The sequence below is a fragment of the Schistosoma haematobium genome, chromosome 5 (assembly GCF_000699445.3).
Source record: "Schistosoma haematobium chromosome 5, whole genome shotgun sequence".
NCBI classification, from domain to species: Eukaryota; Metazoa; Platyhelminthes; class Trematoda; order Strigeidida; family Schistosomatidae; genus Schistosoma; species Schistosoma haematobium.
In genome coordinates this window covers 10,550,687-10,578,569 of record NC_067200.1, presented here as the reverse complement: position 1 = coordinate 10,578,569, position 27,883 = coordinate 10,550,687, and the positions used below count along the sequence as shown (strand labels likewise).

Here is a 27,883-nt window from a genome sequence, read left to right as displayed (position 1 = left end):
CACAAACTCAATCTTGGAAGCTAGGGAAAGAGCAGTCCTGTGATTTGTAAAAACCATCTAAGAAACCATCACGATGACTTTAAATGCCTTTCGAATCAATGTCACTTATAAACTAACTCAATCACTGCACTCTATTTTATGCAAACCTAAAGATACAACAGCGAAAGAAAAAATTTACCATTCTTTGCAGAATCAATCATACCAATTGATTCAAACACTACAACAGATAAAGTGGACACCCTCTTCACCTACTCATTAACGAACACAAACTATCAGCATAATGACAAAATATGCTATTACTGATATCAATGCATGTCAAAAAACACGAAGATGAATTCGACTACGAGAACGTCAAAGTTCTGTTTCGTCAGATTTTCAAGATTCTCAAAAAATTTCTGGTTGCATAGCATTCAGATCGATCAGATTTCGATAGATATATTAGGTTAGATCCGACCTACACATTTAAATAAGAGCAAGTAGTGAGCTGACCAAAAGTCAACTAAATAAAATGATCAGCTTGAATACAAAGGCAACTAAAGACAGTGAAACCTACTATCATAACCAATCACAACTGAGGCCACTAGCATAAAGTGATTTTTAAATAAACTCGTAGAATTACTAAGAACCTCATCGCTATATGAAATACGAGCTAATAATGTTATCCAACAACATAATCAAAGCTCAGCAGTTAAATAATCTTGTTCAAAGAACTGGATAACACTAAAAGCATCTAAGTGAACTGGAATTGTTCTACATTGATTGAAACTAAGTTTCTTACCGGTAACATTGCTGCAATCGATTTATTTGTAGACATTCCAGTAATTGATCTGGGTAACCCAATAGTACTTGTACTACTACTATTAAAATTTATATTTCCATAGATTTTTTCATCAGTTTTTAAAGAGAATGGATCAATTGGTGATAATAGTCCAATAGATGATGGAATAGAAGAAATTAATTTGGTTAAATTTGATTGAATTAATAGCTGATAGAATTCTAGCTCTAAACCTGTAGATATACTAGAATTATTTGTATAATTCATTGAAGTTTTCATTAATCCCATGCCCAATTGATCAGAATTCACCAAATCTTGACATTTTAATCGATTCAATTCAGTTAAACGAAACCAATGTGTGGTCAGTTGATGCACTGGAATTTCAGTATTTCCACTTGATGCTGCTTCAACTAAGGCTTCATAAATAAATGCATATTGATCTTCTGTTTGTACCATAAAGTTACGTTGTGCACGTAGACGACTCACAGTATTGAAAACATCCACAGCTTTTTCATGACGCATTTGTTCCAGTAAAATATCAAGTAGTATGAAAGCACCTATTTAGGAGTAGAAATAATATACCAAAACTGAATAACAATCTATCGAAATTAATTTAATAAACGTCCGGATATGACTTAAGTGATCAGATTGATGTCAAGTTGGATAAATGGAACCAACAGCCAATTTATTACTGTATCAAGTAATACCTAATAGTTTGAATTATTCAATTGTTGATATTGTGACTGAAATTTGAAATCTAGTTCTCCAGATTTCGGCCCGTTGTAAACTCTGAGGATGAACTATAAACTAAGATGAAACTGTCATTCAACACTCCTTGATGTTTTATCATTCTTTAGCTGATCTTATAATGTATTAAAATAATCTTTGAACGGTTGAACAGAGATAGTTGGGTTCTTTAATAAATATGCCGTGATCAGTTATTTCACTTGTCAATAGAACATAACGATGGCTTTTGAATAATTAATAAATTGTGACACAGACTTGAATGTAACATATTCCACGTTGTACACGAAAAGAATATCTGTTTATTTACAGTAGCCATTATATCTTCAGAAAACAACTCGGATATTTAATGGTGACTTAGTGGTTAGTAAGTTGAATACCCAGTGACTATGTCACGTGGTTGAACCCCATATTATCAACTTCGGTTTCAGCAACTGAATATTACCACTAGTTCCCACATTTAGAGTGTAGTTCAAAGATATCTAATCAATGAGTTATTGATATAAATACATACCTAAATGACCACACAAAAAAGAACTTCAATGGTTGGATGAAATCATAAGATAGACAAATATTTTCCTACATTACGAAACATTTGATTGAGATGAATCACAGGTTTAATATCAAGTCAGACTTCGTAGTGTTATACAAAATTGTTAAAAATGGTATACTAAGGTTCATTAAAGCATTGGCTATACGAAAACCGAAACCATCCCAACGTGTTTATAAACAGTTTATTCTTACCCTTGACATAATCCAGTGTACTGATTTAGTAATCATCATGGTTTTCTACGTTATTTTTCACATTATGTACTTTATTATCATCTTTGTTCTTTTCTTATCTTTCAGTTTGTCTAGTTAACATTTCATTTTCCATGTAGAATACTGTCTTAACAAGTGATTAGTTTGTTAGAAATGTATTCCGCAACATATCATATAGTTCTAATAATCTTCGTTGTACAAAGTGAAATATATATTTTGAACATCAACACTGGAATGCAGGTACATCCAACTGATGTGTCTCAAGTTGGACGAAACGCGTGTCCTGGACTCCACCGCTAACCAACATTCATCTTTGTTTATAATGCTTGTGACTTAAGGCAATATCGAGGCAATTCTCACAAGATGAACATATGCCAATAAGTGACTGATTAATCGAAGTACTAAACATCAATGAGAAGATTCAGACAACCCATACAAAAGGGAATTAATTTCTATTTTTATTTTAGATTTTACCTGTTCTTCCAACACCTGCAGAACAATGTACAATAATTGGACCAGAATCTGCTGGACATTCAGCTCGAACACGTCTTAAAAACATTAATAATGGTGCAGGATGATTTGGTACACCATGATCTGGCCAAGCTGTAAACTGTAGTTGACGCACTTCTCTAGTTTCTATTGTTCTATAGTTAGATGGATGAAATGAAAAGACATACTGCGTGAGTCAATTACTTCATAAAAGCATATGCATAGGAAAAATATTAAAACAATGAGTAATCAGTTAGTAGATTTTCCTAGTCAGTTTCGTCGTAATATGGGACTCTTCATCAGTACGCATTCATAACCCAGTCAAGGATGGAATCTAGCGACTTCATGTTTAAAAGTGAACGGCCAATCTTTTAGACAATCGAGTCGGTATCCAATGATTTGTGTGTAATTTCAGTTATTTCACTGTATTATGCAATCATCTTCCAATACTATTGGTAAATGATTGCCACATATCTGACAATGCTGAGCTTCACTGATCACAGGTTCATGCTAGAATATATATATATATATACGCCATAAAATGAGTTGAAAAATTATGGTTTACAGTGTTTAATCATTTTTAGACAAGTCAAACTAGATCAATTCGATTGATCAATGAGACTAATTATCTCTCTATGATGAATACATCTCTTGACATGAACTTTAATGTTACTTATCAAACACACTTGGACTAGGAACTGTCTGTATAGATTTTAATAATAAGCCTATTAAAAATATCAAATAAACTGATAACTTCATTTAATGAATTGTAAGTGTATAGTTGTTGAATTATCACTAAACAATTGACTTCAGTCCATTCTGAACTTCAACTTGTGAAGTCGTTCTGTTGTTAGGTTTCAAAGTAGATTTGTAGTGGCTATCCCTATGTCAAGCTCACATAGATTATTCTAGCTTCTGGACAAATCAATTTATCCATACTTCTCAAGCTTTATACATATTTCGATAACAAGCAGCAAACGATCAACTTGGAGTCAGATCTCGGGTCAATAAAGATTATAGCTACTTTTCAACCATTTAATTTAATCTACAAACTGTTTTGTATGTGTAGAAAGTAACTTTTAAATACTATCAGTTCTACATAGAAATATCTGTCCACCTAAGTTCATTGAATGTGTTATACACAGATTTAGAGCATGAATAGAAAGTATGATATTATTGATTTGACAGTCTACAAATCATTTCAACAGTTAAAATCAGGAGTCAATTGAAGCTAGACAATCATGGAAGACCTGAGACCACAAGACGGCCGCTTCGTTCTAGTATGGGACTTCTCAGCAGTTCGCACCCAAAATCCCACCTCCCGTCAGACTCGGACCCAGGACCTATCAGCCTCGCGCGCGAGCGCTTAGCCATTAGATCACCGGGCCGGCCATCGTCCAACGCTGTTAATGTCTAACATCAACCAATCCACGAAATCGTGCCACCGTACACCATCGTCTTCAGTGAGCTGATATCTCACAACAGACCTAGTTCAACTCTACTAGTCACGGCTTCTCACTAGAACTCCAGGAAACGCCTGTTGAAGTCAGTCACTAGTGAACAGATGAATATTATCAGAAGGGGTTTTGTGGAGTTCTACAAGTGAACACTAGTTAGCTGGTTCATAATAATATAGTAGATGTCTAAGAATTATTCATTTCTCAACCGACAACTACGGATAAATTAATAATCAGAAAAGAAAGGAAGAAAGAAAGATATAACAATTTAATTTCTTTTACCCGACTTTTTGTAAAACAAACGAACGAACAGTATAATAAGCCAATTCCATTGTATCTAATAAACTGACAGATATATCACCAAAATTAATTGTACCTAAATTAATGAAACAAAAAAAGTAATACTTTGAAATGATGAATGTGTTATATAACAGGGAAACATTTAACACAAGGTAAAATTTATAATATTTCTAAGGAAATCTTACTAAAGTTAAAAAGAAAAGGAGTGGCAAAACAAGAACAGCATTCTTACAGTTGAAGAATCTTCAATACGAATGTCGAGACAGCTCTACTGTCTTATCTACGCAAGATACTCAATGTCCGTTGGACGGATGCCATCAACAACAACTAACTGTGAGAGAGAACAAACCTGCTTCCAACTAAAGAGCAAATTAAGAAAAGATGTTGGAAGTGTCGAGGCAATTCTCACAGGATCCATGTATTCCAAGAGAGACTGTAGTGTCCGTTACTATGTCAAGCCCATATGCCTTATTCTAGCTTTCGGACAAACCAATCCATTCATTCTACTTGAGTCCCATTCTGACCTTGTTAATTATCTGCTTATCAATCTTGACTGTTTTTATATGAGCGCATATATGTGTAAACATTTCTTATCCTATTCATCACATATCTGTAACTTATTTTCGTGTGACTATAAATATTGATTAACGCTTGGTTGAATGGGAGTTGGTTTACCCGCCATCTCAACTGTGCGTCGTTTCGCTTCTCTCTATTCTATTCGTTTCATATGCAAAATATCTGTATTCAAAAGTCCATTCTCGTTATTTGAATTATGTGATTCCGTCATTGACTAACGCGATTTAAGTCGATGATTATATACGAGGATAGGTGATATATATATATATATTTCAATAACAACCATTCATACGGTCTACTTGGAGTCAGATCTCGAGCCACCAAAGTGGAGAGCCCGTCAACAAACATCATCCGATGTAAATGACGACAAAATAAAGGGCTTCACAAGACTGATCGACTTGAGTCCTAAACGTCAGTCGGATTAAAATCTGACTCGTCCCACACATTAATAGTTATTTGATCTCAGTCGTTGAGTTGATAATGATACAGTGTTTAAAGTGAACGGTACTGGGTTTGAGTCTCACAGTGAACATCAACTTTGGGACACATGTATATCCAACTGACAAGTTGTCAATAGGAAAAAACAAGAGTCATGGATTACATCACTAGCAACATTCCATTTGTTCTATATTATGTTCATCGATACATTTAATTCGAAAATATGTTAAACGTAATTGATGTTTGAAAACATTGGCTTACTTTGTGATAAATGTGAAAGACCATTTGTAAATATTAAGTCACTACTGATCACATTATTATTGTCACAATGGAACTCATTTAATTGTTGTTCCCCATTTGATTCTTTCAAATCCACAGACGTTCGAAAATTAACCGGAGGAGGTAGAATTGATTTATCGTACAATTTCATTTTGAAATCATTCAACTTTTTATTAGACGAGGTAGAGTTTATTCGTGATGAAATACTAGGACTTCGTTTACATGATGTTATCACACAATTATTGTCACTTTTCATATTATTACTGCTATTACTACCATTGATACCATTAGAATTGCCCGGCCAATATTGTTCACATTTTACACGAGCTTTCTCTTCAAGACGTGTCATTGATACAATCATACCGGTATGTTGTTCCCATACCATACGCCAAAAATCAGTAATTGTATGAGGTAATGGTCCCTATACATATATATGGAAAAAGAAGTTTAGTTATAACACTGACAATTCAAAAGTTAGAATAACGCTTAAAAAAGACAACCAAATAACTATTTTGATCTTTGTTCTTATTTAATAGTGAATTCACACTACTCTTAAGCTTCACTCAGCCAATTACACGACAGTAGAAAGACTGACAGTTTCATTTTTGTCAAACACCGAACAAATATATACACAGAACTTGAGGTCTTCAGAAAAAGATAAATGAACATTGACCTCGTGAATGTGACTTATTCATTTTTTAACAATAACTTACTTATGTTCGCATTCTTTACTCTTATATTACAGTAAGACAGCACATATTCTGTCTGGAAGAGCCTGATCAATCAATAGTTTACTTGAATAAACAGTCTGTTTAAAGCGACCTTCAAATATCATTCAGATTACTATTTAACTATTTCATAGGTACATCAATGCCGATTAAAATGTTCAACAGACAAGATCTAAATAAACCTTAAATGTTTTTCTATAAACAATGTAAATTTTTATTTCCATTCATCCGATTTACGATTTGAGAAATAAAATAACCATTTGTATTAGATACCTGATTTCATATGATCTAGTCATTGAAAATGATTGATAATTATGTAACTATTAGGTGGCATATGCTCCTCTTCGAGGGGATAACAGGCGTAAGTAAGTAACTAGGTGGGTTACTTTTCTTTTAATCTACACCAATATTATTAGTTCGAATTAGTGTCGACAAACAGACATAATGATCTCTGTATTCTTATAGCTAAATATTATTCAATGTTACTTCTTTTCGGTTTATATGAACTTAATTTTTGGATGAACAGTGCTTCATACGATGTATCACTCTCATTATAACGTATTAATCATGTTACGTTACTGTGTTTATTTATTTAAAATAGTTACAGACTACTACGGGATCGTGGATGCGCTTTGCTGAGTAGTTCTATGCTAAGACGGAACGGTTGTCCAGTGCTTCCATCGTCTCAGTGGTGGTGTAGTTTAGGCCAGTTCATGATTTCAAGGAAATTCAACGATCTCCACTAACCCACACCAAAAGTACCTTCGAGTGGTATGTAGCATTAAAACAAAGTTTACAAAGCAGTTAACTATAAATATGACTTACTTGAGTTGCAATATATGCATTTTGTTTACAATAACCATCCAAATAATTTGCATTGATATAATCAGAATCAGGATCATTATTTCCAGTCAATTGTAGGATAACACGTGAATGATCATAAGCTATAACATTGGCATATCGATTTTTACTTCTATTCGCTGGTCGATTCGAATGTTCCCATGTGAATGGACCACCTGGATCAATTGACTCAAATTCAGCTGCCATTAAACGTCCATTGTCTGCTTTTAAACTTTGTACATGTTCGATTAAATTAGCTACTTGGATTGGTCCACATATTTGTGGTCTGTCTAATATACAAAAATGTACAAATATTATGAAACATACATATCTGTGATCGAATGCAGTATGAGCTAGTGTTATGAAATTAAAATAGTTCATCAGTGTTTTATTTATAAAGATTTTGATCTTGATATTAAGGATTAAAACTGACTAGAACCAAATGGCTGATAGCTTCTTCATTACTTACTTGCTTACGCCTGTTACTCCTAATGGAGCATAGGCTGCCGACCAGCATTCTCCAACCCACTCTGTCCTGGGCCTTCTTCATTACTACCAAATCATAATTAAGTTAGTTGATATAGAGACATTTAATATCAATACCGTTTTGTAGACAAGTCTTTCGTTTTCACTTGGGATTTCATGTATAACTCAAATTTGACTGAGAAACTCCTCAAAACGATTAGATAAAAAAGCGATATTTCAAATGTAAATTGACATCTACAATGTTACCTATGTGGTTATGAATTGAAGGTGAAACATTTCTGTAGTTGCTATGGAACTTGAGACGAATAAGTTATGACAAATTTCTCCTCATAGAGTAGCAAAGTGGGATAGAATAGTCATCAGTTCATCAAATGACATTAATCCATGGTAAAAACTGATTTTTAAGTGTGGAGATTTAATGTTAATGTCTAACTTCAATCAATCAACGATATTGCGCCACCGTACACCATTGTCTTCAGTGAGCTGATATCTCACAACAGACCTGGTTGAACTCTACTGGTCACTGCTTCTCACTAAAACTCTAGGAAGTACCTGCTGAAGTCAGTCACTAGTGAACAGATGAATATTATCAGAAGGGGTTTTGTGGAGATTTTAGAAATTTCATTAGTTGAAATCATCAGTCAATTGAAGCTACACCATCGTGGAATATATTAAACAGTTTTATACACAATATTCATACTTACTAGGAATAGAGTTCAACAGATTCCGACAACGTGCATTACTATTTGGTGATAACAAACTATCATCAGTTAAATTCATACCATCTATTCCAGTTAAAGGGTGTACACTTTTCGATCCCATTGTACTAACAGATTTCAAACTACCTAACGGACCAATTCCATTATTATTATTATTAATATTACTATTATTTGTATTAGTAATATTTAAATCGATTTGACCAGATTTCATACAATTTGATCCATATAATACACTTGGTGATGATGGTGAATTTAATTGAAATGAATGATGATAACCTAATGAAATTGAACCAACACGATTTAATTTTGATCCTTTATAATTATCATTTATACATAAAGTTGTATTCGGTGAATCCGATGAATAATTTGGATTAATTTCACTACGAATTGTATTATTACGTAAACTTCCATATTGTTCTATATTAGTGAAATTTCTTATTTCATCATTAGATTGTGAATATAATAAATTATTATTAATAGTATTATTATTTATTGTAGGATTTGTATAACCAGTAAATTCACATAATGTTGTTGTTGCTATGGTTGTTATTGCTGTTGCTGTTGTTGGTGTTGTTGTTACTAAGTCAATTGGATGTGATGTAAATATTGATTGTAAATTAAGTGATAATGAACCACCACTACCTGGTGGTGGACTATGTATATCATTTAAATTAAATGAATTAAATAATTTTTGATTTGTTTTATGTTTATTTAATGTTAAACAACGTAATATAGTATAACTTATAGTAGAACAATCAGTCCATTGTAAATGATTTGATAATTTAGTAGTGTTATTAGTAGTATTAGTTATTTTGTAATGATTTAATTTAGATAAACGTTTTCTTTTATATAATATAAATAAGAAACATATTAAGCCAAGTATTATAAGTAGTATAGTTAGTGTAATACTAGCAGTTAATAAAGTGATCTTTGATTGATTCGTTCGATTAGATGTTAATGTTAGTAGGTGTTTGTCTATAGAAGATGTTTCCATTGAATTCTCAAATTGTTTACTCGTGGTATCTTCTGATAAGTGTTGATTTTTATTGATTATTATATCATGAATTGATTGATCATCATTTTCATGAATCTTTGATGATTCAAGACCAGTTTCTTTACCTGAAATAAAATTTATAAAGAATGAGAAATTATATGAATAGAACGTTTTTTGGATAATTTGTAAGAGATATGATTAAAAAATAAGTTTAAGTAAAATTGAATAATGGCTAGTGTGGTGCGTGCTACATATATTGATATAAGTAGTATATGATGCGAGTTAAAGACGTAATGCCTGGAAGCAGAAGATGGGCGAAAATCTGAAAAAAAAGAGCGGGAACACAATGAAGTTTGTCAGAAAACAGTGAGACAATGGATTGATGTTTGCAACAGGAACAGTCCAGGTTGATATGATGGATTAATATTTTGCAAATTAATGAGTTGCTATATGGTTTTTCTATTTTACCAAGTAACTCTGTGATTAGTATTAGGTGCATTCGATTGTCCCCACCCGTGTTCCGTTCACTACGCTAGTATTGGAGTTTATGATGTCTGTTTTGTTTTGTTTAGCTGTTGTTTACACTGGGACTCGAATCAAATACCCCTTTCATACTTCAAATACGCAACGTGTTCTTAATTTAGATATTGAGTTCAGATAGATGCTGATTTGTGCAATGAGATAAATTTCAATTCATTTTGTATTGATTGTCTGAGTCTTCCCTGTGATATTATACACTACAGACTAAAGAATAAAAATGAGCGTCCTAAATCCCATGGTTATTTATTACACAGCTTTATTTAAAATCCTAATGACTTAATTGCAATATCTAGGCGATCTGTCATGGATGAACAGATGCTAAAAGTGACTGGTCATTTGGATTCCATAACATCAAAGGAGCGAATTAAATAATCAATACAAGTAAACTGCTAAAACGGATATGCTATTGACTCCTCAACTTGGATCAAGAAGAGCAACTCAACTTTTTCAAGTAATAGATTACATATATTGCAAGTTTAAACTAAGACAGATTGACTTATTTGAAACTGTAAAATAAATACACTTTGGTTCTTTTATTTTGTTTCTGCTTATCTGAGCATGGAGAAGTGGTCTATTCGTAGTTTCTGTTGTGAACCAACTTGATCTATAAAAGCATCAAGTGGTTGCTATCTGTTTGAGTCCCAACTTTGTAGTGTATAATTAATATGACGTTTATAGGCAATGGAAATCTCAGGTTAGATTCGAAAATAGGACATCAGTGATTACTAACTAGTCTTATACTACTATGAAATAGTTATCCAACACTCTCAGTTTTTCAATCAATGTGAAGTATATATTTAGTTATACACTTGGAATGATAATGATAATGAATGATTGTTAAAGATCCATTTTTAAGAGTGAAGCATGAAGAAAACTACAAGGAAATAGTACTTTTTCCCCAGTTAAACCATTACATCCAATAAGTTACACTGTTGGATGAATCAACCAATAACAGACTAGATTCATTCTCATGGTAAGTTTAAGTGAAAAAAAGGAATTGATGTGAATGTTCAAAACAGATTTGTTAGGAAAGTTGTGTGTAGACGTTTAAACTCCTTTTTGAAGATATTCTGAAAGATATACATTTCAGATATCTAAATACTATGAATATTTCTATTGGAAATGATTCATTAAATTCGGGAGATCAAGTTACCATGATGTTTTTGGAATATAATTACAACTAACTCAAAATTACAATGATCACAGGAATTAGAAGGCTACGATACTGCCTTTGTGATTTAACGAATGGTTTGAAATATTTTTTCTCTCTTAGGTATACTACGATAGATTATTAAATTCGGCCTCATTAGTATAAAAGTATTGTGTTTGAAGTGGCCGCATTTGAAAGGACCATTGATATTTGATATAATGAATAGTTTAAATTTTTTTCTTTCCTTTCCAGTATGCTGAGATAATACGTTTATACGATAATGGGACTAGTCGCGTTATATCAGGACCAGGATTAACGACCCTGGATAGAAAACCACAGTATAGACTAGATAATACCTTATTCAACACAATTGCAAGCATTCATTCACAGAGAGTTCGGTGTAGAAATCAATAGCAGGCAAGGAAGTCACATATTTAATAGTTGATAGGCTAAGTGCCTGTTTGTTAAGCTCAGCGACCAATCATATTTCACTTTCACTACAACAAATCACATTGTATTCAAAAATATTCAATGGTCACGTTTAAAATTATCTCTACTCTAGTAGTTGAATTCATGAGTCGATATAAGTCAGAACGCCATTGAACGTCTGGAATCATTGGAAGGCCGTTTACTCCTAGTATGGGACTCCTCGGCAGTACGCATCCACGATCCCGCCTGCAGGATCCAAACCCAGGGTCTACAGTCTCGCGCACGAACGCTTAATCTCTAGACCATTGATTTGGCATCCAACGGTATTAATGTCTAACTTCGATCGATTGGTGATTCTTCGCAACCCTTCATCCATTGTCTATGGTGGATAACTGGCTCACACCCGACACAATTTATACTCTACTGGTCACGGAATCCCATATTAGGATGGAAGGCCGTCCAGTACTTCCAGATTTTCCCTACTGGTCTAGCTTTAATCGACTCATGAATACAGTTATTAAATTTATTTGTTCAAATCCTGACTCTAAATAAAACTAACTCAAATAATCTGGTTAATAATTATAAAATCGATCTGAAACTCTGTTCATATTGTTTACAATACTTGTAAGTTACACTAAGCCTATCAGTTCTGTCAAGATTTCCTGTGTGCTCTGCTAATAAGTGCAAACTAGAAAGAAACATAGATCATGTTAACTAATTTAAACAGCCTAAATTCTGATCGTAGTACAGTTAAATTCAAATCAAGTAAAACAACCGTCACATTTTCCCGTGATCAATAGAATCCGAATAACATTTGATCTTACCAGGTCCTTGAGCGGTAGCATCATCAGACGGTGGTAGACTATGTGCTCCAAATGAATTACTGGACCATAACAACTGGTCCGGATCATAGTATTCGTTTAATTGAGAATTGATGGTATCATTCAAGGAATCAATTAATGGAGATGGACGATTTGTTGAAACTGGTTGAATCCATTTTGATTCATAACAAACTAGTTCATGTTTTACACCGTTATCCATAATATTAAATGAGTAGAAGTGTTTATTTGGCTGAAAAATTATAAAAAATTAGCATTCAACATTGAAATTGGGAATTATCAAAACAAATATAATTTTATTCTTTAAGTTGACTAGAATACAATATAAGATGGTGGTCGGAGCTAGTAAACATCTTATCTCAACATATTGTACTTAATATCGAGTCACCTAGACTGGTGGCCACATTGCAACTTGGCCGATAGGATTCAATCTGCACTAAAAAGGATCTGACATACATAACACTGATCACCACGCAGTGACTGATCCATCGCAAGTAGAATAAAAAATATCCAAAGCAATAATTGATTGACCAGATTTCTGTTCAGGACTGAATTTCGGGAAAATTAATTCCTGAATTAAGAAAGGATTATCAATAAGTCAGGTGGATCTTCCATACCTAAACCATTTACTTTATCTAAATTCCATACACATGAATAGATTCTATGATTTAGTGGCGGGAAAGATAAAGCATTGGCGTTTAGGATGATTAATATTAGCAGATATGTTGCTGGCTAGCAGTAGATTCCAGGACTCGCGTTTCTACTTATTTAGGACTGATCATCCAATAAGAGACTGATCTATTGCAGTCCTAAACATCAATGCGAAGATTCAAGTAAACAATACAAAAATAGAATAATATTATGTTCTAGTCACAATGAAAACATGAACATAGATGTGAAAACATATTCAGTTGACTAGTCTTAAATAAGCTGATATGTGAGAACTGGTTCTTATTGTTACCTATTATTTAAAGTACACAGTAACTTTATAGCAGCATCGGATATAGAAGTATCACATGAATATGTGCATCTGTTTAAGCTTCCGCACCATATTGTCACAATAAGATAAAATTATTCCAAGACAAATCCCAGAGTAGTAGGGGTAGTATCAGTAGTAGTGTATGCTTCTTATGCGGATAGTATAAGTCGTATGGGGCAGGAATCGGAAGTAGAATGCTTACCGGAAAAAGATTGAAACCAAGAAATGAGAAAAAAGAACAGCAAGCATTCAGGATAAAAACAAGGTTGGAAGAATGATCATTTGTGTAAGGGATGACTCAAGGTAGATATGCAATTGATGTACGTAATGTAGGATCTTCATATTTTACAAATCCACTGTATAATTTTGTGTTAAGCACTAAGTTGGTTTACCGTACCTGAGTCTTCATTCACTACAGTAGCAGCGAAGATTATGTATAGATAGTATGAGGAGGTTTCGGGTCTCTTGTTCTATAGGATGATAACGAGTGAATGCAACTCCGCATTGAGAACCATTCTGAGCCATGTCCCTCACAGCTTCTAACCACTGGTTACAATAATCAATCTGACTCCAACAAAGCAGTCTAAACATGTTAACGCGAATAAGTCTTCTCATCAGTGACTTCATGAACTGATCCCATGTCTTAGCTCGGCCACCCTTATCCTCCTTCTAGCCTATTCCTACAGTTGACAACATCGACCATCGAATGAGGCGGTGTTTGCATACGAAACATGATTACTAACTAAATCAATCAATGAAAATTTGCTACCTCATCATTCCATTAGCCATCTATGTATAACCTCGGGATCACTCACTCAGTTGTCCCCAAATATTCAAGGGATGGTTTGAATACACCTTTAGTCGAATATTAGTAATCTATGAATGTCGTCCATTCTTAACAGTCATGCTCCTCACGTTCAAAGTTGAGTAGAACAGACTTTTGCTTAGTAAACTTGTTTTTCAGTTGATACATCTACATCTCTCCTGAATTACAATTAATCCAAGTTGACAAACTTCAATTGAGCTTTCTGAAGCCATACAGAAATTTCATTGATCACTAGTCCATCAGGACTGATGAAACTTATATAAACTAACAGAGTTTGGTAAAATATAGACCTTTACAATATTGACTGTAAATATTATATCGACTATTTTAACTCAATAGTTTAATGAATTAACACACTAGTAATTAAAACAATAGATACCCGACACTAAATTCAAAGTGAACACAAAGACATAAATTTGACAAAAATTATGTCTTGGACTCAACTACCAGCATATATTAGCCATATATTGTTGACTTCGAGCATTGGGATTATACACCCTATGAAGGTCCACGTGTATCTATCCATATATATATGTATACTGATTAGACATTATACACAATACTATGACTGACCACTACATCGATCCATGCAATACTTAGTTTAGGACATTCATATACATTATTCAAACCTTTTAAAAGGCTAACACATCTGATCTACTGACAATATTTCATTGTATCTGAGGTATACTTGTCATCCAAAAATATTTCATATCAAACTTTTCATAGTATATTGTCACTTGATCCAGGAAATGTACAAAGTTCATTCAAGATCAACTTACTTGTAAACAAACTTTCATACATAATGCATAATCTTGATTCATTGGTAATGCTTTACCAATTAATATATTCTTAGATCTTTTCTCATATCTTAATGATGTATCAATTAATGATTGACTTAATTCAATTTGTATTAATGATGTATCACTTATTGAATAATGATTTATGAATGACAATAATTCACTAGAATTCCATTGTCCTAATTTTATTTGTTCCATTGTTTGTATATTATTATTATGTATTGGTAATTTATAAGCTATTAATTCATATGTCATTGGTAAATCTTGACGTATCAATGAGGATGGTGATAATGATGATGATGAGGAGGAAGAGGATGATGATGATGAGGATGTTGGTGAAGATGTTTGAATCCATTTGATAGGTTTTATACCAATTAAAAAATAATTTGTTTTATCAATAAATGGATTTAATATAATCACTGGGACTGGGATATGAAACATATCTGCAATGTAAAAATGTAGTAAATTACATAATAGTTTCAAATAAATATAAGTATAGGATTGATGGGGGGGGGCTATTGAATTTCATTGATATGATGAATTGATTTAAGTTAGACAAATTATCAATAAAAAATTTGAAGTACTAGAGCTAAACCATGGCGCATGTGAGACAATTACTCATTGCAGACAATGAAAGATAATCGTCGAGTTTGGTGGATTGATTGAGAATAGATATTGAAGCAGTTGGACTTCGGCTTACTGGTTTAAAGGTTAAGGGTAAGCACGCGAAATCGTATGTTCTGGGATAGATTTCCGCGTGTGGACAAACTGTCAAGGAGTCCCATACTAAAATAAAACAGCTAATCAGTGCTTCCAGGCTTTTAATGGTGGATTAACTTAAATTTGCTCATGATTTCAATGAAACTTTCATTAGAATTCAAATCTTATTACTGATTGCTAATTCAGTGGGTTTCAGTGTTCAAAGATTTCCTGGAAGATCCGTATATCATGAACTTTGTTCTGAGTTAGGGTTGTGAATATCCACTGCTGAGTATTCTCATACTAAGATGAAACAGCTGTTCACTGCTAACTGTATTTCAGTGATGCTCAAAATGAGATTAGTCTGCGACAAATACAGCCTACAAAACTAAGCAATCTCCATCAAATTCTTTGCATACACTAAAAAAACAATCTTCAAGGATTATCAATTTCCAAATTCTGCTTATATTTATGAAATTTGTTGAATCTCCGTTTCTGCTTACACAACATTCCTATAAGTACATGGAAATCAAGTTTCTCAACTGCTTTGTGTTGAGCTTCCAGAGACCCTAAAGGAGCCGAAGAATTCCAGCCAATCAGAACATGAGCCTTCTAGAATATCAACGTGGTATGCTACTATTGGTCAGTAGCATAATATGTCTCTGAGGATCGGCCGAAATATAATGTTGATTTAACAAATGCTATTATCTATCTGTACATTTCGATTCTCACCAAGTAAACACTTCTCCAACTTTTCTTCCGTCTTCTGATTTGCAACGGTGAAGTTCTAACGTTCCAGTGTTTTGCGTCAATAAAGTAGCGAACCTAACACTTCTTTAGCGTCATTTTTACACTTTTAATGTAAGAATAACCTTAACATATTGATTTTAGTTCTCTTCTATTCATTCACATCAAGTTAATAACTCAAGAAGGAAGTTACTAGGACATCATCAAAATTTATAGGATATTAAATAACTGTTGAGTTGTTTTAGTTTCGATATTCTTTAACCCTTCGTGTATATCGAATCATATTGAATTATATTAAAAGTACTTCTAATCTCTATTCTCTTTCATGCAGTTTATTTACTAACCCTTCTTCTATGATTTATTTCCAATTGTATAAGTATCTTTCTTATTTTAAATGATTTTCTTAGTAGTAATTATTATTGTTACTATGGTAACTACAAGAAATAATCTGACATGTTTTGTTTTTCTTCACAGAACTTCACTGTGTTAAGTAGAACTTATTTATTATCTCTTCTTGTATGATTTGTTTAAATTAAATCAACAATGTATTTTATTGGTCCATTCTAGAACTTATTTGAAACACATGACATATTATATTTCCATTTATGACTTCACCTACCAGTTACAGATTCATGCTCTTGACTATAAACTACTAATGTGATAATGTATGCTTGCGCATACTGATTTAAATGTAGTGGAATTCAAATTTGTCACTTAGTGACTGGAAGTAGAATGTCTAGAGAGAAAAAACCTAGGTCACACACTTAATAACAAAATAAAGATGGTTGAGCAATATCTCAAATGGATTCAATTTTGTAATGTACACGATCGGATGTTGACTGATTGGTTTAAATGTTGAGAGCTTACTTTGATACATAAAGTTATTGGGGTCACGATTATATGCTGTTCAGTAAACCGTATACTAAAACAAAATAGATTTCCATTACTTCCTGGTTTTTCAATGATTGTTTAACTAATGTCAGTTTATGATCTGTGAGAGCGGCCCATCAGTAAACTCAAGGAAGCTCTAAGAAGCTCAGAAAGAGCCGAAAAAATCCATCTAATCATCTTTTCTAAGAACACTCCAGAACCTCGACGTGTACCTTTTTATTGAACAAATGTTATAAACCACTGTATGCAAATCAGATGACTGTGATAACGATTTTGTTAATACTAATTACTTACTATATTTGACACTAACTGAAATAATATTTCTTCTCACTTATCTTCTGTCTTTTAATTTGTGATCTGGTGGGTTCTAGTACGTGGTATATCAAGAAACTAAGCTCTAAATATAACCTAATTGTTAAGTTTACTTATTCTAAACTATATTGAAAAAAACAAACAAAAAGATAATGTGTAAGCTGTGATGGATAGTGGCTAGCAGTGGAATCCAGGATGTGTGTTTCGTCCTACTTGGGACTCGTCGGCTGGATGTACCTGCATCTCAGAGTTAATGTTCACTTTGAGACTCAATGGAAAGATACAAGTCAAACAATGCCAAGTGAATTTAAATTCACCCCATTGCAAAAGCAAGTGGCTATTAGGACTCAGTAGCTGAGTGGATAACGAGATGGCGTTTGAAGCGAATGGTACTGGGTTCGAGTCCCAGAGTGAACATCAACTCTGAGATGCAGGTACATCCAGCTGATTCGTCTCAGATAGGACGAAACGCGCGTCCTGGATTCCACTGTCAGTCACTATCCATCATTGCTTACAAAAAGCTTGTGAATTAAGGCAATATCGAGACATACGCACAGTATGCACCTATGCCAATAACAGACTGGTCAATTGCAGTCTTTAAAAAAATCTCAATGGGAAGATACAAGCCAAACAATACCAAGTGAAAGAGTAATATGTTTAATTATAACTTACTCTTCTTTGGTATATAACATAAATTATTTTCTAGAATACCATACGGTCGTTTAATAAATGTATCCGTATCGGTTTGAAATGTGTACCCTTTAAAAACTGGTCGAATAGATATAGCATAAATTGAATCCGGTTCTGATGTATATAACCAATTATGTAAAAAAAATTTATTTTTATATGAATCTAATTTATTTAATGATAATTCACGATTCATTATTGGTATGATATGAGTAGTATGTTTCGTGTTTGATTTAATCATTGTATAATTAATCTATTAAGAAAAGAAAACAATTTTTAGTATGGAGTTTGAGAGGAATGTTGAATTTTATTGAAATTCCAGATTGATCAAAGTTAAGCAACCATTAACAGTGCAGCTGAATGGTCTAGAGCTTAAGCATCCACTTTCGAGAATGAATATTCTGGGTCTTATTCTCGCGTATGGGGTCATGGATGTTCAATTCTGAAAAGTCCCATACTAGGATGAAACAGCCGTCCAGTGCTTTAAGGTTTCCAATGGATTTTAACTTTTAACAATTCGTGATTTGTGTGAAAAGAATTCGTTCGGGTCACGTACATAAAAGTTTACTTGATAAATCTGTTACGTCATCATCATAATGGTGCAAACTCAGTTACGGTGAAGTAATTTCATTCATTCTTCTCTATTTCTCACCTCCTCTCTTTCTCCCAATATATATATATATATATATATATATATATATATATATATATATATATATATATATATATATATATATATATATATATATACGTAGAGAGAGGCAGTTAGATATAAATTCTGACTCTACAGTCTTTGATCGTAATTATTCTTTTGTACCATATTTCTCGTGTTTAGATCTTAATCGCATCTGGTTTTATTACCCTATTTTAACCTCACTTCTTTAGGTCTTTTTTTCCTCTGGATGCGCTAATGTAATCCGATAGTTATTTAACAGATGCGTATACCTCCCATTTCCCATGGCAGTTGTATTTGACTTACTGCTTTTTTTCAGACTGACGATTTATTTTTAAATATTGAACTGTTTATCTACACACTGTTCTAGACAAGTGATAATCTGTGCGTGACATTAACATCGGTGATGTTTTAACTAAAATAGTTCTTATCCCTTAGCTATTTCCGATTTTCATCTGTTACTGAACAAGCAGAACTACACGTCCGAAAAGGACGAATTACTTACTTACTTAATTACGCCTGTTACTCCAAATGGAGCATAGGCCGCAGACCAGCGTTCTCCAACCCACTCTGTCCTGTCCCTTCCTTTCTAGTTCTATCCAATTCTTGTTCATTTTTCTCATGTCTATTTCCATTTCTCGGCGTAATGAGTTCTTTGGTCTTCCTCTTTTCATTTGGCCTTGAGGATTCCATGTGGGGGCTTGTCTTGTGATGCAGATCAGTGCTTTCCTCAATGTGTGTCCTATCCACTTCCAGCGCTTCTTCCTGATTTCTTCCTCCGCTGGGATTTGGTTTGTTCTCTCCCACAGTAGGTTGTTGCTGACAGTGTCCGGCCAACGGATCTGAAGTATTTTGCGTAAACAACTGTTAATAAACACTTGTATTTTCTGGATGATGGCTTTCATAGTTCTCCAGGTTTCCGCCCCATACAGTAGAACTGTCTTGACATTTGTATTGAAAATCCTGACCTTGATGTTGGTCGGCAGTTGCTTTGAATTGCAGATGTTCCTCAGTTTTAAATATGCTGCTCTTGCTTTGCCGATCCGCGCCTTCACATCAGACGAATAGCAAGTCCGAGATTCCACTGCTAACCATATTCCATCTATTTTAAACTAGTACTACAATGTTCAGTCACTAGGGTTAGTGATCATAATGTCAGGTTGATCAAGTGGAATAACTAACAGATACACACTGATTTTCAGTAAATATTATTAAACAATTCAAGTAATCAAGTTTGTGATGATTCTAGTGATGAAAATATCTAAAAATCTAACTAACCCTATAGTGAGAAAGTTGATCAAAATATGATCCAGTTTGTAATTGTTTAGGAACTTCCCATTTTACTTTTAATTGCCACAAATCGGTTTGGGATCGATAAAATAAATGACATTTTAAATTATAAACTTTAATTGCCAAATTAGAATTGGTTGATTCGATTCGTTCTGTTGAAATTGGTTCTGACCATTTACTTTCATGATCATTGATACTCACTGAACTAACCCTTACTAAATAATTAGTTTTTTCATCATAATCATTCTAAAGAAAAGTAGAAGAACGAAAATAAAGCTGATTATATTGAATAAGTATATTTCAAGAAATACAATTTGTATAACTTTGTAAAAAACCATGTGGGTTGGGGTAAAATTTTTGTTATTTTACTTACACTACTTAAACAAAATTAGTAGCAAATTTTATAAATAATTCAATTAATCCAATGGTCAATGACGTCCAATCTCTAAAATTCTTAATAACTGATAGTTCCTTGTTGATCACAGAGTTACACAAGTCAAATAAAGTATCCTTAATGGATAACTAAACAGGTAGATGTTCCCTACCTTCATTATTTGCTTTTATCTTGGACCTAAGCAGTTCTGATCTAGTTTTGTGATACCATTGTGTATATTGATATCCGTTATTACGACAGTGTTAGTATTACATAATAGTGAATATTAAAGGAGGGTGGAACCTTCAGGACTGTTCTACAAGGAACTATCATACATATATTTTATTGTGTGGTTATTAAATACTTTGCCTGTTGTATTTTGTTTATTTCCCAACTGTGTACTTGCGCTTCAAATCAGAAACTGTCCCTAAATGATCGATAATCAATAATGAGCCTAATATTCGGTGTGTTTTATTATTGATCACGTCCTAAACAAATTATAACTTCCTAACTATAATGATTTGTAGTTATGCATTTAATCCTAAATAAAAAATGATGGAATTTCTATCTAGTTGGTGTGTTCATGTTTTGATTAGCTACTAAGATTAAAAGAATCTTGTTGAACCGTTAGGAGCTAAGCCTTCAAATTCATTATTTATGGCCACTTGTTGTCTGCTAATCATATTATTGACCTAACTAAAGTTACAGAGTCATTGAACAACATGTGACTATTAGTTCAATACATATTAAACAAAATAGACTCCTATTCAATCACATGGATCAAAATAAAAAAGATACATTTTCTAAGTATATGACAGTTAGTAATGCTCAGTATATAATCTCATCCATTTAATATTGATTGAATAATTAGCTGGAAGCAATAGATAGACAGTCATTTAAAGACTTAAGTTACAATGATCAACACAACTATTCAAGCTATGACTGGTTCACTTTGGAAATTACTTCTATTCCATTCGACAAACTTTCCGATTACTGCTTATATTCTTACCGCCTCTACCACTACGGGATTTGAATTGACAACTGCATCTCTGTGCTAATATGGTGTGGCAACTCGAACTGATGTATTTTGGTACAAAGTTCCACGTTGTTACTGACTGACTGACTGATTTTCTTATGATTAGTAAAAATCTTAAATGTAACATTAATTCAGAGGGGTTTATGTGGATATTATAGTAATTTTTTAATAGTTGAGATCATAAGTCAATTAAAGCTAGACCACCATGGAAAACCTGGATAATCTGGACGGCTGTTTCGTTCTAGTATGGGACTCCTTTAATTAATTCATGAATTCAACTATTAAATTACTATAATACCCACAAAACCCATCTCTGATTATAATCATCATATGCTCACTAGTGACAATCTCCAAGACGTATTTCCTGGAGTTCTAGTGAGAAGCAGTGACCAGTGGAGTTCAGTCATACCTGTTGTGAGATAGTAACTCACTGATGACAATAGTGGACAGTGGTGCGATTTCGTGGATTAGTTGAAGTTAGACAATTAACACCATTAGATAATATCTCAGTGGTTTATAGGCTAAGCGTTCACGCGCAAGTCTGATAGGTCCTGGATTCAAAATCTCACGAGGCAGAATAGTATATGACTACTGCTGAAAAGTCCGACAATAGGACGAAACGATCGTCCAGTACTTTTAGATTTTCCATAAGGATCTAACTTCAATTGACTCATGATTTCAACTAATCAACAACAAATAAACGGTAACATTAATTAGTTATTAAACTTACTAGAATGAATTCAGTTGTAGGACCTTTTGTTGTATAACGTTTCCAATTAATTTTTATTATTGGACTAATATATATAGCAAAATATAAATAATTATATCCAGATGATATAATTAATTTATTAATATCATTTTGTGTTAATTTTTTAATAAGATGAGATGAAATTGTTTGTAATAGATTCAATGGTAATGACCAACTAATACGTAATTGATGTTGATTAAGAAATATTGCACGGATATTATTCGGTGAAGGAGGGATAGCTAAAAGAAAAAATAGAAGATTGTTTGTTTGTTTGTTTTTAATTAATAAAACAATTCAAAACAAATTAAATTATGTACATCAATAGATGACGTGTACATAAAACCAGAATATTAAAACTGGATTTTATGATATTTCATGATTTCTCATCTCTACAAAACCTTAGATGGTGGTTAAAGGTAAACGATAGGAAACACTGGACCCGGGTTTCGTGCTACTTGGCACACTCGTCAGCAAGGTGTACTTCCAACTACCAGTCACCTAGACTGGTGGCCATATTGCAACTTGGTCGATAGCATTCGATCTGCACAAATAAAGACTTGATACACATGACATTGATCATCACCCAGTGACCATAACACCTTCTTTGATTTGTCACTAGCTTATTGATCATTTGGATTGAAATGATGAATCAATCAATTTTGGATCACTAGTGATAACCTGGATGCATTGGACAGTCGTTTTGTCGTAGTATGACACTCTTCAGTAGTGTGTATCCATGATTCCGCATTTAGGATTCGAACGTATAACCTTCGGTTTCATGCGCAAACACTTAATCTCATTATTTTTAAATATTAAAAACATGAATTTCAGTGAAAGGATCTCATTTCAATGAAATTATTACCAAGGTGTACAATCGTATATAAATATGAAAGTTTTAAGTGTGGAACTACGTCAAGATATTGATCATTCCACTTACAACAATTTGATGACAAATGGTTTATGATTGTACTTTAATGACTAGTCTCTCTAAAGTACACAAATTCAATAACCAAAAATGATCTATAATATTTATGGTAAAATCACCATGATATAAATTGACTTGATAGTTAGCTAAATTATGCGACATATGGTGGTTCATAGTTTAAAAGATGTACTTCAGCTTCTCAACGTTATGGGTTAACTTATTAGATATTAACGAAATTCATGGTACTTGTTTTTACCGAAAAAAAGTAAGTTGAGAAAATTCCTAATACTTTGCCATAAAGTGGTCTGTTTTCAGTTTAACAATCAACTAACTATACAAAGGAATTGACTAAGTGGCTATGAAATGATCACTAGTGTAATATCATATCTCATATCTTCATAGATAACTTAGAATTAACAAAACTGAAACTTGTGATCTAAAACACAACATACAACTTCAGATATGTGGATTATTTATCATGATATTGATTATGCTACGAGTTACCATAGTCATTTTAACAACTCTCATCCATATACATAGTTTACAATGGAATATTGAAAGATCAAAAAAACAAATGATGGAACTACTCAGAAAAGTATACAGGGAAAAAAAGATGAATAAGACAATATTTCCATTAGCGCTACAATCCTCAATCCTGTGGTGCAGTCACACAGGTACCAAGGACCCTGGTGAACAATTCGCATCATATACACATTCACATCACGTGTATAATTACTCCCATCATTGATCGCGTCAATCAGTTATGTACAGTATCATCGGGCCAAAGTTGACCTATTCCGCTTATAACTGTGAGGACATTATTTACAATATAATGGCTTTTGTTGTACCAGTTATAAAATATATTTTGTTAAAATGCTTTACAATACAGCCACGAAGCTATGAGTAAATGATAAAATAAATGAGGAATTCGTTATTTTGGAGATGAACTTTATGGAAAATTGAAAAAGATATCCTCAAGATGATAAACTGCTGGCAGTTTGCAAAGAAACCTATTTTCATTGGTTTTCAATTCAAATGTGATGAGATTTCAGGCATAGTCGACAGAAGAGTAAAGATAGCACTGAAAAGAAGCTTCCCTGCTGCTCAACTGGTTTTACTATACAACAGCAAGTGTTCGTTACATTAGTTAAATGTAGATCAATACTCTGAGGACGTCAGCTTCAATCGCAATTGCAGATTTACATGTACCTGCGGTAGCAAGTACAGTGAAATTTCAGAGAAAGTGGGTTTCTACCAGATTTTTTGAACATAATCCTAAATGGGAGTAAAGTCTACACAAGTCCGACTGCCAGGCATCTTTTCCAACGTGGATACGAAACGAATACAAGTAACTCACAATAATTAACAAGTAACCAACACCAATCTTACCCCGTTTTGCAGGGTCACTCTCTGGTAAACATTCCCAATCTAACCTATATATACAGGAGGAAAGTGTAATTAACCTACCTCTATCATGATGACTGGATATTTATCAAATAATCTTGATTGACTTTTTTTAAAACTTTGCTCTATTTTCATTCTCTACCTCTTTACCATAATGTTATTGATGTTCACATATGTATTGGATTTTATTTCACATCATGCTGAGTGATAATAATTATGTTTATTACCCTTATACAACCTCTTTTATTTTGATTATGATTGGTTATTCAGAAGAGTAGTTTGAAAATCAATAATTTCAAACACTCGAATACTTGGAACAATAATTGTCTAGCTAAGATCAGTTTGTGATCCATATTGTGAAGATGATAAGAATAATCCATTAATATTCAAAAGGATTTCCAATATATTTATTAAAGGTAGATAATAGTCGTATTCCAAACATGAACTGTATTCATTTCCGATTCTAAACATTTTATTAAATTATAAGATAAGCATAGTGTCTGGTTATGATGGACATGATTGACTGAAACCATAATGTAGGAATATGTATTGCAGGGTGGTTCGAAACCGAATGAGAAGCAACTATCCGGTGATATTTGATTTTAAATGATTTTTCAGTTGTGATATCACTTCGAAGATAATCCACCTAAAGGTATATGCTTGAAACTACTTTGACAATGGTAAGTAGTATAGTGCTATATAAACAAGAATCTACTTATATTGCATGGGTTTAATAATGTTATATACCCTTTTTGAGAGCGTGAATTAATTCAGTTAGTGTTTTTTATAGCGAAATTGTTTTCTTAGTGATGAGGTTGCTGACCCTATGCCCAAACCACCTCTTTTATCCGGACATGGGACCGGCATTTTTATTCAGTCATTCGGCTTTATTCCCGCATTATGATCGTTAAATTTCACCCTAATATCTATATAACCTCAGAATAAAATTCACAAATTTTTAAATGTTGTTCATTGCATAAAGTTCATTCACCTGTTTATTCGCCATTATACACTCTCTGGTGTTCTCTAGTATTCACTTTCACTTCCATTTCTGCTCATATTCACTTTGTGTGTCAGCGCTGTATGATAATAAACTATAGTCAACGCTTTATATTGTCGTTTGAAATCTATACACAGTTGAGAGTTATCTAAGAATAGTTATGAAGACGAGTGATATACGACGCATACAGATTATCTCAGAGAAATTCCACTACTCTATAAACCATTTAACAAGACTATTCAAAAAAAGGGCGAGACTTACATGGTTTCTTTGGTAAAATTATCTTCTCTGTTGACCACGGCCCAAATCCGTACACATTGACCGCACGAATAACACATGCATAAATATTATTATTATTACTACCACCATACCTCACAGTATTGTCATTATTATTTTGTCGAGAATCAATCTCACCATGTTTATAATTAAAATCATTTGGATAATTTAAACGAATTTGACCACTTGGCCATGGAATAATATTTAATAAATCATTCGGTGCTGAAATTGGCCATTGTACACGACTATTTAGTAAGGTCACATTGAAATGTTGATCTTGTGATTTCAACTGATCATTTAATAATGTATTCATTTTTTCATCGACATTAACATGACTGACATTCATAGATGGTTTATTACGATAACATTTAATTTCATATGATTCAAATATACCATGTCGGTGATCCCAATCAGGTGGATTCCATGATAAGATTATTTGGTCTAATGTATAACTGACTTGTATTGAAGTTGGTGTATTTGTTGGTGCTAGATTGAAAGCAGAAAATCATGAGATAAATTTATTTTCTAAAGAAATAATGATGTAATTAAATCTTAATTCTTTGAACGTATGTTTTGGCGATGTTAGTTGACTGGAGTTAGTCATTAAGAAACTATGGACATGGAGCTCAATCAACATTAAGGACGAGACGAATCATTATTCAGTGATTAGGTGATGTAAATATCTCAGTCCCACAGTAGGTCAACCCCCTGTCACAATAACCCAGTTTTAACGCCTCAGGCTAAGAAATGGAGTGAACCTGATTCAAATCTACTACATGTAATTCTTATTCATGAGTCCCAACTGACATGAAACTTAGATCTATAAATTCATGTTGGCTACTCATGGCCACCTAACATCAAAACATATTCGACGTGATGTCGAGCCAATAGGATCACGTTAAAACTTGACCTATAGAATTCTATTAATACGAAAGACTAGACAAACAAAATATTAGTCACATATTGGTTAGTAAGTTTTGAATTAGTACTCAGAATGGGATTCGAATGTTTTAAGTGAGAATCCTATAGGCCATTCAAACTAAATTATTTGTTTAGTACTATCCTATTCTTCATATAATGTCAATTTAGGATGGACCCAAGCTATGAATCAAAACAACATTTAATATGAAACCAAACACCATTCTCGTTATGATTGGTAAAAGTGGCAGTCTTTAGATCACTTTTTACTCTGACTAACAATCCTTTGTTTCATAATCAGACTACACCAAATAGTTTTTACTCATCAATATAAATACATCTTCAATTCATTTTTATATTGATTATTTGAATCTTCTTATCGACGTTTAGGACTGAAGTTGATCGGTCTCCTATTTTGATGGAGATTTGTTCTCTGAGCTGGATGGTTTGGTCGTGGAGTTCTCATCGTTTTACTGAACGACATCAACAACACAAACTTCAGGTAGAGGTGAAGTGTTCGAATTTCTCCACACGTGGTTCACAGCTTGTCCTGTACACCACGATGTTGATTGGTTCTTGTTGACCTTAAACCTGTCACTGTTTACTTCCTTGTTTGGTTGTATCTCCCATTGGTTTGAGTTTTGTTCCTATGTTTGTGCACAATTTTCCTGATGGGTCGATAAATTGGATCGATTTCAATGTATTTGTTGATTGAGCTGAGTGACAGGCTTCTAAAAATTCTCTGGTGTTTTTGGAA

At 33.2% G+C, this 27,883-nt stretch overlaps 1 protein-coding gene across 1 annotated transcript in view; it reads right to left on the bottom strand.

Annotated features, from left to right (window-relative positions):
• The window catches only part of MS3_00011127 (uncharacterized protein), a gene marked incomplete at both ends in the record, with an annotated part of 170,451 nt that overhangs the window by 6,792 nt on the left and 135,776 nt on the right, over positions 1 to 27,883 (bottom strand). Inside the window, 12 exons of the mRNA XM_051219539.1 lie at positions 779 to 1,332; positions 2,756 to 2,925; positions 4,510 to 4,603; positions 5,803 to 6,241; positions 7,374 to 7,678; positions 8,579 to 9,712; positions 12,531 to 12,777; positions 15,130 to 15,590; positions 18,469 to 18,736; positions 20,435 to 20,692; positions 22,586 to 22,842; positions 26,194 to 26,694. Of these exons, the coding sequence (XP_051064864.1) occupies positions 779 to 1,332; positions 2,756 to 2,925; positions 4,510 to 4,603; positions 5,803 to 6,241; positions 7,374 to 7,678; positions 8,579 to 9,712; positions 12,531 to 12,777; positions 15,130 to 15,590; positions 18,469 to 18,736; positions 20,435 to 20,692; positions 22,586 to 22,842; positions 26,194 to 26,694 (4,688 nt within the window). The remainder of the gene's footprint in view (positions 1 to 778; positions 1,333 to 2,755; positions 2,926 to 4,509; positions 4,604 to 5,802; positions 6,242 to 7,373; positions 7,679 to 8,578; positions 9,713 to 12,530; positions 12,778 to 15,129; positions 15,591 to 18,468; positions 18,737 to 20,434; positions 20,693 to 22,585; positions 22,843 to 26,193; positions 26,695 to 27,883) is intronic.